Source organism: Bombyx mandarina, chromosome 18 (assembly GCF_030267445.1).
Source record: "Bombyx mandarina strain Sakado chromosome 18, ASM3026744v2".
In the NCBI taxonomy this organism is placed as follows: domain Eukaryota; kingdom Metazoa; phylum Arthropoda; class Insecta; order Lepidoptera; family Bombycidae; genus Bombyx; species Bombyx mandarina.
Genome location: NC_143224.1, coordinates 10,694,491 through 10,708,210, shown reverse-complemented (window position 1 = coordinate 10,708,210; position 13,720 = coordinate 10,694,491). Strand labels below are relative to the sequence as shown.

At 38.0% G+C, this 13,720-nt stretch overlaps 1 protein-coding gene across 1 annotated transcript in view; it reads right to left on the bottom strand.

Annotated features, from left to right (window-relative positions):
- Unc-76 (fasciculation and elongation protein Unc-76) overlaps window positions 1–13,720 on the bottom strand; it is a 63,755-nt gene that overhangs the window by 2,109 nt on the left and 47,926 nt on the right. Inside the window, exons 2-6 of the mRNA XM_028178057.2 lie at window positions 8,689–8,797; window positions 5,610–5,741; window positions 5,031–5,151; window positions 1,639–1,895; window positions 478–553 (exon numbers count right to left, since the gene is read on the bottom strand). Coding sequence (XP_028033858.2) covers window positions 478–553; window positions 1,639–1,895; window positions 5,031–5,151; window positions 5,610–5,741; window positions 8,689–8,797 — 695 coding nt within the window. The remainder of the gene's footprint in view (window positions 1–477; window positions 554–1,638; window positions 1,896–5,030; window positions 5,152–5,609; window positions 5,742–8,688; window positions 8,798–13,720) is intronic.

Here is a 13,720-nt window from a genome sequence, read left to right as displayed (position 1 = left end):
CCTAATCGTCTTCACCCCCCGATATTATGTTTTGTTCTGATTATCGAATCACCACAGAAATAGGCAGAGGGCTTTTATCAACCGGTGCAAAAAAACTGCAACATACGTTGCAACAATTGAGACTTTGAACCTCATGTCTCAAGATTGGATTTGAACCCATGACATTATAACGTCTATGGGTGAACGAACCATTTAGTATCATGTGGATTAGGGCTCCTTCACAAATACATGCAATAAAAAAAACAGTTTTGCATGTTTTATGCTTTTATGATTTTTATTTATTTCTGTAGTATTTTTTTTTTAATTTCGGTCAACTATGTATTATTTATACAGTACTATGTCCTTCTTCGGTTGAAGCTTAGGAGGGATCCTTTGAGGTCCTTGGCTTTGCTGGTGTTTACGAAACACGGTAACCCATCTATACGAAGTGGCATAACTTAAGGTATAAAGGTCATCATCTATGTAGTTATGGCTTACTTTTGATGAGTACTTGAAGTGACTGGTTGTCCGGTGGTCCGTTGTCCAAGTGGAATGGTATGACGGTGGTCAAGTACTGTAAAAGAAAAGTGACGTCACAGGATTTAATATTATAAAGTCTAATTGGGCAAGTGAGAATTAGATTATTAGATTTTGCTGGGTGCCACCCCTACAACAGGTTGCTTAACTAGAACAATCCATTATCTACTATTTTCAACGTGTATTGAGGTCTACTAACGTCTGGTGGGCGAAAGATGGTAGAATTACTGGTCGTAGGACCTCTCGTGAGTCCACGCGGGTAGGTACCACCACTCTGCCTATTTCTGCCGTGAAGCAGTAATGCGTTTCGGTTTGAAGGATGGGGCCACCGTTGTAACTATACTGAGACCTTAGAACTTATATTTCAAGGTGGTTGGCGCCTTTACGTTCGTCGCAAGCGACGGGTTCGACGAAGACGGTGACCGGTGCTTGTGGTACCTAAAAGCACGTTATGACGTGTAATAAGTCTTGATGAAGTATCTTTTTTGCCACGCACCATCCGGCTATGGAATGAGCTCCCCTCCGCGGTGTTCCCCGAACGTTATGACATGTCCTTCTTCAAACGAGGCTTGTGGAGAGTGTTAAATGGTAGGCAGCGGCTTGGCTCTGACCCTGGCATTGCTGACGTCCATGAGCGACGGTTACCACTCACCATCAGGTGGGCCGTATGCTCGTCTGCCTATACGGCAATAAAAAAATAAAAACAAACGTGTGGCACTCGGGAACCGCCGCGGTAAAGCAATTGGTATAGAATTTTTTATCAACTTATGCAATTATAATTAGATAATGATAATTTAATATTAAAACAATAATAAAACAAGATCACGCTATTAAACATTAATAAAAGGAAAACATTAACTGTCCCCTTCACACTCATAAGCTAGACCGCGCGAGATAGAGATAGGCAGACTTTTCATGATGCGCATGCAGTGTGACATCACGCCACGCACTTATTCACAAACACTACACAAGCGCAACGTGTGAATGTGTTGAACGCGAGCTAAAATACATAGTAGGCGTAGTGGGGATGTCAGGTTATTTTCGTTACGGAATTTCATGATTCAGTCGCCGTGCTCAAAGCCCGCGATGAAATCTATGCAATAGCTTAAAAAAAAAAAGTACCTTCGGCTTGGAGCTGTTGCTGGTGAGGTTCGGCGAGCGCGGCGCACCGGGCCTCTTCTTCTTCTCGACGTAATGCTGCCTGCGTTTGTTCTGCACGGCCAGCAGGAGTGATATGAAAGTGTTTTTCATTTCCTTCTCGTACTCGAGTTCGTCCCGCAGAGCGAGTTCCGCTATCAAGGTCTCGGAGAATTCTCGGATCAGCACCTCCAGTTCCATGAAGATCTCGTTTAATTGAGCCAAAGATAATGCGCGCAGCTCTGTTCGAAAATAATAATCTATATTAAGTATATAAAAATGAATTGCTGTTCGTTAGTCTCGCTAAAACTCTAGAACGGCTGGATCGATTTGATTAATTTTGGTCTTGAATTATTTGTGGACGTCCAGAGAAGGTTTAAAAGGTGGATAAATATGAAAACGTTCGAAATTAAATAAAAATAACAATTTTGTTTTCTCTTTGATGTGTCCCCCGTTGGACGGATTCCTTTTGTTTGTTTTAAGTTTATTTTATACAAAAATTTAGGTATTTTATTTATATTATTTAGGTATATGTGTATGTGCATTACTATAATTCTCGTGTTGTATTTTATTATTTTAGCTGTTCTACACACACTCATCACTTTTAATTATTATTCTCATAATCCTCTCGCAGGTCTGCTGGAAGAGATTTCTTAAAGAAATAAACAGTGCCTTTGTACATAATTTTTCTATTACTCTGTACTATATATGTCTTCTTTTTTGTGTGTACATAAATAAATAAATAGGGTTTGTCTTTACTTTTTTTTACAATAGATTTAGATACACAGTATAATAAAGTTATAATAATATAGTGGTATTTACACAATGTACTACTAGAACTATATTTTTTAAGATTTATAAGCAGGAAGACTGTGTTTGTATCAGGAAACTCCGCTCTCCTTTTCTACTAGTATTAGGTCTTGTTTAATAATAACGTTTGTCTTTACTTGTTCTTTTTACAACAGATTTAAATGCACCGTTTAGTAAAGTTAGGAGGAAGCAGGAAGACCGTTTGTTTCAGGAAACTCCGCTCATCTTTAATACTACTACTGAGTCTTGCTAGAATGAATTTTATTGATAACCAAATGTGAAAAACAAAAAGACGTACCATATGCATATAGCAATTACAAAAAAAAAAACATTTTTTAAAACTAGATCGAATTAATTAAACAAATTAAAGATAGATTAAAAATATCTTATTAAGGACTAACAAAGCATAATATTTTTTTTAGTTTTAAATATACAGTAATTTCCTTTATAACACGGTGCTCCTATAACGCATTTTCATACTACGCGAAATCAGTCATAATTTTCAGATTCAGATTTGTACAGTTCATAATTAGTTTCGCGTACCTTTGCACGTTATGTCTATAGTGTTTTCATAAAATTAAATTATTAAATTAATTTAATAAATTTGTGTTCCTAATTCTTAATGTACATAACGTTGTTATATGGGGTCATACAAGAGCGTAATACGCGAATACTCCTACAACGCGTTTCCTATAACGCGGAACCAACCTATCGTGTTATAGAGGGATTACTGAATGTTTGTACAATATTTAAGTAGGCGTTTATGTGTTCTGCATATCCATATAACCGTGTATGCGCGTGTGCGTGAAATGAGTATGCAGATATTTTTTTTTTCAAATATTGCGACTTAAGCCGTTTCCGAAAGTCATATTATTTTACAATGAACGTCAGCGTTGTACATCAGCTAATCTAAGTTTGAATAGCTAGCAAATTACTGCGAATTATTGTGAATATTATCCGAGTCCTAGCAGTTAACAGTGTTAACACATACTATTCTAACTTTGATTCCTGTTTGCAGAGTTATAGCATTCGGCTGTGACAATGAAAGGAATTATTGTAATTGTGTCACTAATAAACTGTACCGTGAATTACACGGACACCGCCCACTAGAATCTGAGCGTCAATTAATCATTTTGTAACTGTTGATATATTAGGTCGTGCTTTAAATTTTTCAAGTACGTTAGTATTGTGATCGACTCGTTGATCTAGTGAGTAGTGACACTTATAGTGCCACAGGCTCTATTGATATAAGGTATTCGATAGGTTTTTTGTCTCATATGTATACGTCATAGCACAGAAACATAACGTCATAACACAAGAGTCCGAGCCACTTAATATTGAACTTTATTTATTAATAAGTACCAGTCCACCGAGATACCTTACGTTGACCGTCGTCCGTGACCAAGAAAACTGTTAACTTAAAACTGTAAAACATAAATTCGAAACGTCGCAAATTATGTAATGACAACAGAAATAAACTAGAATAAATAGTAAAAGGAGTTTTAGTCATGTTTTTTTTATGTTCGAGATATTACTGGTGGCCCGGAGGACTTTCCATTGTTACCAGGGCAGGTGGGCGAGCAAGGGCTCAGCCAGGAAGGGTGAGTTTTACTAACAGCTACCCGAGCGCCTCCAAAGAGACCTAACAACTCAAGAGTAGCTGCATCGCGAATGAATTTACCTGCGAAACACTGCTCTTGCTAGGGCCAGTATTAGCACCATTCTGGTTTGAGCCCCGTGAGCTCACCTACACGTTAGGGTGAAGTTGAGATAGCCTCTCAAGGCTATCAGCATAGGTTAGAAAAAAAAACTCGTGAGGTCTACATAAACTGAGTTTCTGGACAGATCTTCTTATTGGGTCACAATTCTGATCCGACTTAGCGAAGCACTGCTCGTGCTAGGCCTAGGTTAGTAATTCTTTCAGATTGAGAGCCCCGTGAGCTCATTTACCCCCAGTTAGAATAATCCCAGAGGCTGCCAACGATTAAGTAGGCAAAAAAAAAATGTTCATAAAAAACTAAGCTAATTAGCGATGTATGCCCAAGTATCTTATACGTTAATCTAGAGCAACTCATCGCAGGTCTGCTTCTTTTAGCGCATGATGGATTGCAACAAAAACAAACGAACGTAGCGCTTTACCGTCAAGGGGTTATGAAAACAAAACCGGGCGAGGTGAATGCACTCTCTAATTTGCGCGTCCGATTTTGATGGGATCCAGTATCGATGACTTTGAGTGTATTTATGAAGCGTTATTCGATTTAAAAACCATTGTTTTGTTGTTTTCTTATCGATTCACGAAATTAACGAATTTGAGTGTCATTAAAATGCCACGTTTTATATCGGTACTATCGTTTACTAGCTGCTTTTCATCTGAATAAATTAAATTTATGTTGTGTTCCATAATTTTTGTTAAGTTTTATCACGTTGCACGAATTTAAGAAAGTATTGGAGACGCATTTATTTTAAAATATTTACCTACACGATAAAGTGACGGAATGTTTTTTTTTGTATGTGTATCGGTGGGATGAAGTCTGATGTTGGTCCTTCGTTCAACAACAAGTACTTACTGTCTTCATAAAGGGGGGAGTTGAGCACCTCCTTGCCTTTCTCGAGTGCCTCGTTATACTCTATGTATTCACCCTCCGACGACGGAGTGTCTTGCATCATATCGTCTATTTCTTGAATCACCTGAAACGAATTGCCCTCTTATTGAATAAGATATAAGAACAACTATGATAATTAACTACCAAATTATTCCATAATAAGCTCCCTTTCTTCCGCACGATTTATTTGATCATTAATATTTACAATTAGCGAATTTTTTGGAAGCTTTGGCGAGTGAAGGTTTTCTTACGTTCTCAAAAGAACTCAATCTCAAGCACCGGTCATCGTTCTCGTCGAAGCCGTCGAACCCGTCCTTTGCGACTAAGGGCACGACGAGTATACAGCCCACTGAGTTTCTCGCCAGATCTTCTCAGTGGGTCGCGTTTCCGATCTGGTAGTAGATTCTGCGAAGCACTGCTCTTGCTAGGGTCAGTGTTAGCAACTTCACCAGGTTTGAGCCCCGTGAGCTCACTTACTCGTTCGGTAACGATGATATAGCCTCTCAAGGCTGTGAGCATAGGTAGAAAAAAAAAAGAACTCACTTCGTCAGCAGTCTTGACAGGGCACTCGTGGTCCTGATGAAGGCCGCCCAGGATAAGAGCGTGCATGTCCAAGTCTGAGGCGACAGCCTCGTCTTCTGAGCTGTGGATCTCGTCATCCGGAGTCAACGAATTCTGGAAGGGATATGTTTCGATTAGCACTCCCTAGTGGCTGGATATTTAAAGATATAAAGAGAATTTAAATAAAATCAACAATCCAAATATAGGATTGGTTATAATTAGGCTCAATCCATTTCTCAGTTCAGAGACTCTTAGCCCTCGCTCAGTGCTAAACGATTGACGAAGACACACTAACATGAAAGGTGCTGTCCGCGTTGAGACATGAGGTTGAATTATTATACCCTGCTTTTATATTCTGTTTCACAATTGTATGTGCTCATAAAGTTACTGTACTAGAAACCTCCCGTGAGTGATAACAACAACGGCCCAAAATATTAAGTTAATCACTTAAATGTGTCAACATATAAGCGATTACATACAAGATAAACAGACACAAACATTCATTTTCCAGATTAGATTTACACTGAAATTAAATAAAATATTTTTAAAAATGAACATTACGATTCCTCAACATTCGCATAAAATTTTAAGATTGCTACTATTCTGTACAATATTCTAATGACAATGAAAATAATGACGCTTCTCATGGCACAATAGATACCATCATTCTTCTGACGCAAGCACCGTGCGATAAACTACAAAAAGAACAAAAGAGGAATCTTTCAAAGACTCTTTTATCGGTGTGACACTTGTGATGTGGGCGGGACGAGACGGGCCTCTGGGAAAACTTTTTTCTTTGTATTTTTTTTTTCTTCTAAATGCGAAATCGAGCGATGTATACAATAGTGCAGCGATTTTCGTATTATAACAGTTTCTGTAAAGCTTGAGCTTAGCTTCGTACGGTATACATTGAATTAATTGGATCTGGAATTGATAGCCACATTTGGGTCACAATTAATAGAGATATATTTTTTTTTAGGATTGAAGGATTGCTGGTGGGTGGCCCGGAGGCCTTTCCAGTTTCACCAGGACAGGTGTACGAGCAAAGGCTCAGCCAGGAGAGATGGGATTTGCTAACAGCTGCCCGAGCGCCTCCGAAGGAGACCTAACAACTCAAGAGCAGCTGCTTCGCGAATGAATCTACTACCGGATCGGAATCGCGGTTAATAGAGATAACGAGACATCGGGATCATGAAGCACTGCGAACGTGAATCATCGCTGTTACAGAATGAAATTATGTTAATAGTTATGCAGGACGTGTGCAGGGATGTATTATTTCGGCAACCATTCCTTAATGAATATCCTAAACGACAATCAAATCTATTTGTGTATTCATAAAGCATTTTATATACTATACATAACAATACATGATTAACATTATTTTTGTTTTGTTTGATACATTGTTTTTTTTTACCAAAATCTAAACTGTTTTTATACGAATAAACATACTTTCAAACAATTTAACAACAGAAATTATATTATTTAAATCTTCGATTAGGAATTTGAATACTGTAAGATTGAAGTGATAAAAATGGAGCTTATTTTTTATTGCTTAGATGAGTGGACGAGCTCACAGCCCACCTGGTATTAAGTGGTTACTGGAGCCCATAGACATCTACAACGTAATGCGCCACCCACCTTGAGAATAAGTTCTAAAGTCTCAAGTATAGTTACAACGGCTGCCCCACCCTTCACACCGAAACGCATTACTGCTTCACGGCAGAAATAGGCAGGGTGGTGGTACCCACCCGCGCGGACTCACAAGAGGTCCTACCACCAGTACAATTCCTAGCATTTTGTTTCATTATATCGATCCATGTTAACTATTGGTATTGCATTTACGTATTTTGTAATCATATTACACGAGACACTTTCACATCAGTGTCTTGAACTTACAGACCTTAGTTAAAGACAAACCGACATTGATTGACAGGCATGCGCATTGCAGCGTGTTAGCTATTGATTAAAGTTATAAATTTTCTCTTTTACACACAAGTACCGCATTTGTATCAGTGTTTCACGTATATAGTGTTAGAGATATATTTTTTGAGGTATTCAATATCTGTCCGTAGTATGAATTTGGGTTTATTCTTGCGACTGAGATTACCTAGTTTTGTTTAGAAAAGTTAATGCGTTTAGGCTTCATATTTGCATCGAGCATCGGACTTATATCTCACTAGCGACCCGCCCTCGCTTCGCTTCGGAAACTGTAATTTATTATTGATTTCTCCACCATTTATTATACATATAAACCTTCCTCTTTAATCACGCTATCTATTGAAAAAAACGCATCAAAATCCGTTGCGTAGTTTTAAAGATTTAAGCATACAGGGATATAGGGACAGAGAAAGCGACTTTGTTTTATACTATGTAGTGAAGATGATTGCGGAATTTCAAGTAGCAAATAATAATTGGCTCTGCAAACTCCTCGAAACAAACTTATAAAGTACACTTGTTCGTCTATAGGGACTAGAAAATGTCTAGTTTGGTATAGGAATTTTATGATGTTAAATCAAATACATGTAACCATAAAAGTGTTCAATGTGGCTACAGAAAAGGACTGAAGTAGTTGTGGCCTTGTGAATGTGGCAGTAATGAGATGATCGCTGAAAGGGGGAAGTGATAAAAGATAACATGCCTTGTAATTCCGCTTGGTGACATAAAGGCAGGATAAATATTAGTTGTAATAATGAAGTGCATTGTTGCGAATAGTGTCATAACTGAAAAGAATTTATGATTTCTCGGTTGTGCTGAATGAAAATGGGAGAGAGCAACACTGGTGGTAGGACCTCTTGTGAGTTCGCACGGGCAGGTACCACCACTCTGCCTATTTCTGTCGTGAAGCAGTAATGCGTTTCGGTTTGAAGGATGGGGCAGCCGTTGTAACTATACTGAGACCTTAGAACTTATATCTCAAGGTGGTTGGCGCATTTACGTTGTAGATGTTTATGGGCTCCAGTAACAACTTAACAACCAGGTGGGCTGTGAGCTAGTCCACCAATCTAAGCAATAAAAAAAAAAACTTACTACACGAAAACCAAATGTGTGAAAGTGTTTGTACCTTTGTATCACTCAAATTTAATGTAGGAATATGCATCTTCCTCGAGAAAGATTTGGTCCAGTCAATAGGTAAGATGTTCCCGAAGTTGCCAGTGATTGTCCACCACATTCTGGAACAAAGAAAAATTGAACGTAAAGTTACAGAATAAGCAACTTAGTCTAAAATTATAAACTAAAATTAACAAACGTTTGATTGTTCGTGTGAATAAATAGAAATTATGGTACTTCAATCAAATAGTTCCCCTTCAGATAGTCTCCGAATCTTTTCAGCAAAAGTTTTGTTTTCATTCAGCCTAATTTTTTTTTAAATTTAGTTACACTACATTCATCTATAATGAAATACCTAAAGAATATATATTTTCATTACAAAAAAAAACCGATTTTGATTAAAACTACTTTTACGTTTTAATCTCGGGTTTTAATGTCATTATATTATTATATGATTACTAGCTGTACCCGTCCGCTTCGCTGGGCATTTAAAATTAACATTATTATTTCTCACCCCCACAAAGATTCTCATCATTAGTGCCCCCGCAACTGGTGCAGGGACACAAAACACTAATATAAATATATTTAATATAATTACAATATAAATATATTTAATATAATTCCATATTGTCAATCATTATCCAAAAAATACCAGGAGATGTTATAGTAATAGCCGTAATCGCCCGCTTCGCGGCGCATTTAAAATTAACATTATTTTTTATTGTCATTATTAGGAGGGAGTCCAACACTCATATAAATATTAGCCTATCCATTAAGAACATGTATTTTCTACATGGATACCAAGTTTCAAGTCAATCGGATGCGTGGTTCAGTAGTTATAACGTAACATCCGTAAAAATCACTGTAGATTTATATATTAGTACTAACTGACTCGGCAGACTTCGTAGTGCCTCAATCGATAAATAAAAGACCTAAACTTTTGTATAAAATAAACTTAAAACAAACAAAAGGAATCCGTCCGACGGGGGACACATCTAAGGAAAAACAAAATTGTTATTTTTATTTAATTCCGAGCATTTTCATATTCATCTACCTTTTAAACCTTCTCTGGACTTCCACAAATAATTCAAGACCAAAATTAGCCAAATCGGTCCAGCCGTTCTCGAGTTTTAGCGAGACTAACGAACAGCAATTCATTTTTATTTTCGAACAGAGCTGCGCGCATTATCTTTAGCTCAATTAAACGAGATCTTCATGGAACTGGAGGTGCTGATCCGGGAATTCTCCGAGACCTTGATAGCGGAACTCGCTCTACGGGACGAGCTGGAGTACGAGAAGGAAATGAAAAACACTTTCATATCACTCCTGCTGGCCGTGCAGAACAAACGCAGGCAGCATTACGTCGAGAAGAAGAAGAGGCCCGGTGCGCCGCGCAGATTTCCGATGTTCATGTATATTTTACAGTTTTCGTGGTCACCGACGATTTGTCACTTCAAACGCATTCGAAATGGTTTTCAAACCGGAATTATTTCTCGCAAATTTAACTTTATTTCGTTTTGTTAATTTCTAAGCCGTGTTGTGGTTTGAAAAGGTAAATGGCCGCCGTTCTAACTCAAAGGTCGACGGAGTTCAATTTCATCGATTTAGTTTATTGGTCTCATTTCCAGATAATATCTGAAGCTGATGTGATGATTTAGTGATTCGATATCTCGTTATAGTAAGTTTTAGCTTCAGCTAGTAAATTATTTGATAATCAGTCGAGTAGATGTGTCTTGCTAATGGCTTTTTTTATTTTCGATGACCGTCATGATGTGATTGCACACGGATGCCGACGATTAAATTTCTGTCTTAGAATATTCTGATAACATCAATATTATTTATTATATTTATTACTTAGAGTGGGGGGGGGGGAGTAAGCTCACGGGCTACTTTAATAACGTAAATGCCGCCCCCTACCTTGAGACATGAGTTTTTGCCAAGTTAACAAATCTGTTTTTCAAGTACAACTGCTGCCCCACTCTTCAAACTGAAATGCATTACCGCTTCACGGCAGAAATAGGCAGTGTGGTGGTGCCACAGATAACCCCCAAGGTGGTGCCTACCCGTACGGACTCGCAATACCTCCTACCACCAAGTAAAGAGTTAACCCTCAGACACAGCCCACTGAGTTTCTCGCCGGATCTTCTCAGTGGGTCGCATTTCCAATCCGGTGGTAGATTCTGCGAAGCACGGCTCTTGCTGGGGTTCGTGTTAGCAACGTCTTTAGGTTTGAGCCCCGTGAGTTCACCTACTAGTTAAGGTTACGCTGATATAGCCTCTCAAGGCTCTCAGTGAGCTAAGGGTAGGAAAAAAAAAAGTAAAAAGCTGCTTTATAACTTGTTCAAGTAATTTCATAGTCAATAAAGCCATAACGAATGCCATGATCTCGTCTGACCTTGCCCCGTGAAGCGCGACTGTGAAAACAAATTAGGATTCGGCGAGGTCTGTGTAATTTCCGCGCGTGTTCCCGTTTCCTGCATCAGGATGAGTCGGCCGGTAATTTGGGGCCGTTCAACAAATTGCCTGACGAGTCATCGAGAGACCCTGCTCATATTGGATAGCTATATACTTATTCGCAATAAAGATCGTTAAATAAATGTTATTAAAAATTCTTTAATGTACGTTTGAATTCGAAGAGAAGCTAACGAACTAAACTATAAACGTAATAGAATTTCGAATCTATACTAATATTATAAAGCTGAAGAGTTTGTTTGTTTGAACGTGCTAATCTAAGGACCTATTGGTCCGATTTGAAAAATTATTTCAGTGTTAGATAGCTCATTTATTGAGGAAGGCTATAGGCTATACAACATCACGCTAAGACCAATACGAGCGGAGCACCAATAAATAATGTTTCAAAATCGGGTTTTATTCCCTTTTGAGAGCTTCCGCTGCGTGCGCTGCAGAAACGGTTAAAGTTTCGCTAAAATAATGTATGACAGAATTGTTCCCCTTTAAAAGATCTTAAAAAAGTCCGCGACAACATATGTCTATATGTTAAAGTTGGCTCACTATAACGTTTTTTATGCTAACCAAATTTGTTCTAAAATAAAGCATTATTTGTGAACTATTCCACGCGGGCGAAGTCGCGGGCAAAAGCTAGTAATAAATAAGACTCTATCTATCAGAAATGTGGGAATTTGAAATTTCAATGCGATACTTAATGTCTCCATATATCACGATGCTCTGCAACGACTGTGGTCTACAATTGAGAGGTCCAATAAAATTCTATCTGATTTGTAAGATGAAGTTTGTTAATTTGTATTTCATTACTTTTGTACATCGAAAAATAAATGTTCCCTCTAAATTCTCACATTAACAAAAATCGTTTTTAATTCAGTAGATAAGTATGTCCATTAATTAAAATTAATCGAAGAGAAACGTCGATCTTAACAGTTTTCAGTGTTTCTTGGGTATTTTTTAATGTATGCGTGTGTGTATCTCACAACAATTCCAATGTAGGCGTGACCTTTGTAACATAATGTATAGGTAATTGCTTTTTATTCAAACTCCCCTCTGTGACCTCAATGATCATTGGAGGGGCGTGCTTTGACATATCGCAAGCACATATCAGCGACATTCCGAATGCATTGTGTACTAAAAAATATTTGAAAAAATCCTTAAACATTAATTAGTTAGATATTAATTAACATACATCCTAGAGCTTTCAACTTAGCTCACGATACAGTCGAGAATCTATCTTTTGTAAGAGAAAAAGTATTGTAAGTGTTGTAAACTCGATAAAAACGCTTCATATTTTGTTGTTTAAGACGCAGTACGTGTAGCAGTAAAAACCACCATTTGATGGCGGGGCTCAATTGCCTATTTTGAGGTATGAGACGTTATCGCCCTTGTGCCATACCCTCAGACACAGCTCACTGAGTTTCTCGCCTGATCTTCTCAGTGGGTCGCGTTTCAGATCCTGTGGTAGATTCTGCGAAGCACGACTCTTGCTAGGGTTCGTGTTAGCAACGTCGTCAGGTTTGAGCCCCTTGAGCTCACCTACTAGTTAAGGTTACGCTGAAATAGCCTCTCTAGGCTCTCAGCTTAGGTAGGAAAAAAAAGTGCCATGCTTTTTGTTTTTAGACCTACGAAATAAAAATGTATTAATTTTTTGTTATCTATTCAATTTTCTCTACGTATCTACTGTTTAGTACCTAATATAAAACCAAACACATTTACGATTATGTTCAATGAAAGTAGTTGAATTTGGTATGTTGACGCACAATCTTTTCATAGGTACGCGCGTTGGCGTGACCGCAGAAAGGTATGGCTTTTCAAACGGTCAGTTTTGGAATGCTTTGATCATTCGTTTCGTTCATTGTTTGAATTAGAGATGAACTCATTTACTGCATCGGATGCGTCTTTGGTAGACGTCAAGGAATTTTTTAAATGATTCTATGAAATATCTGGTTTAGTAGATGTAAGTGATGCTATTTAAGTATAGATTCACAAAAATCATTTATTTATTTATTTCAAATCTTTTTTTCTGACTATGAATTGGCAGACGAGAATGCGGCTCACATAATATTGAGTGGTTAAAGTGGCTCATGGACATATGCAATGCTAGAGCCACGGCCAAGTATCATCATAGTATCAAGCAAGCTCTGATAATAATATGAGAAATCGCACGGACGAAATTGAGCATAAGTCATATGCTTTCAGTTTTGATATTATGTATTATGTAACCACGAGGTTCACCGTTTAGTGAGTACACCAGTACTCATTGCTCACAGTGCTCAGTGTTCAACGTTCCCACATACGTATTTCACGCATACGGAGCTGTGTGTTGTGCGTCTGCGAGTTTTTAGTGGCGCAAAGTAATTTGAAAAAAAAAATGAGCATTTTTTTCCCAACCTATGCTGATAACCTTAAGAGGCTATTTCAGTTACACCTTATCGTGTAGGTGAGCTCACGGGGACGAAAGAGCAATAGTACTGATTCCTAATTCTCCACAATTTATTTCCAAACATTAATTATCAATAATTGCAACCCTGCCCTACACAAAATCACTTTACCCGAAACTGCCATATATTGTTGGTCAA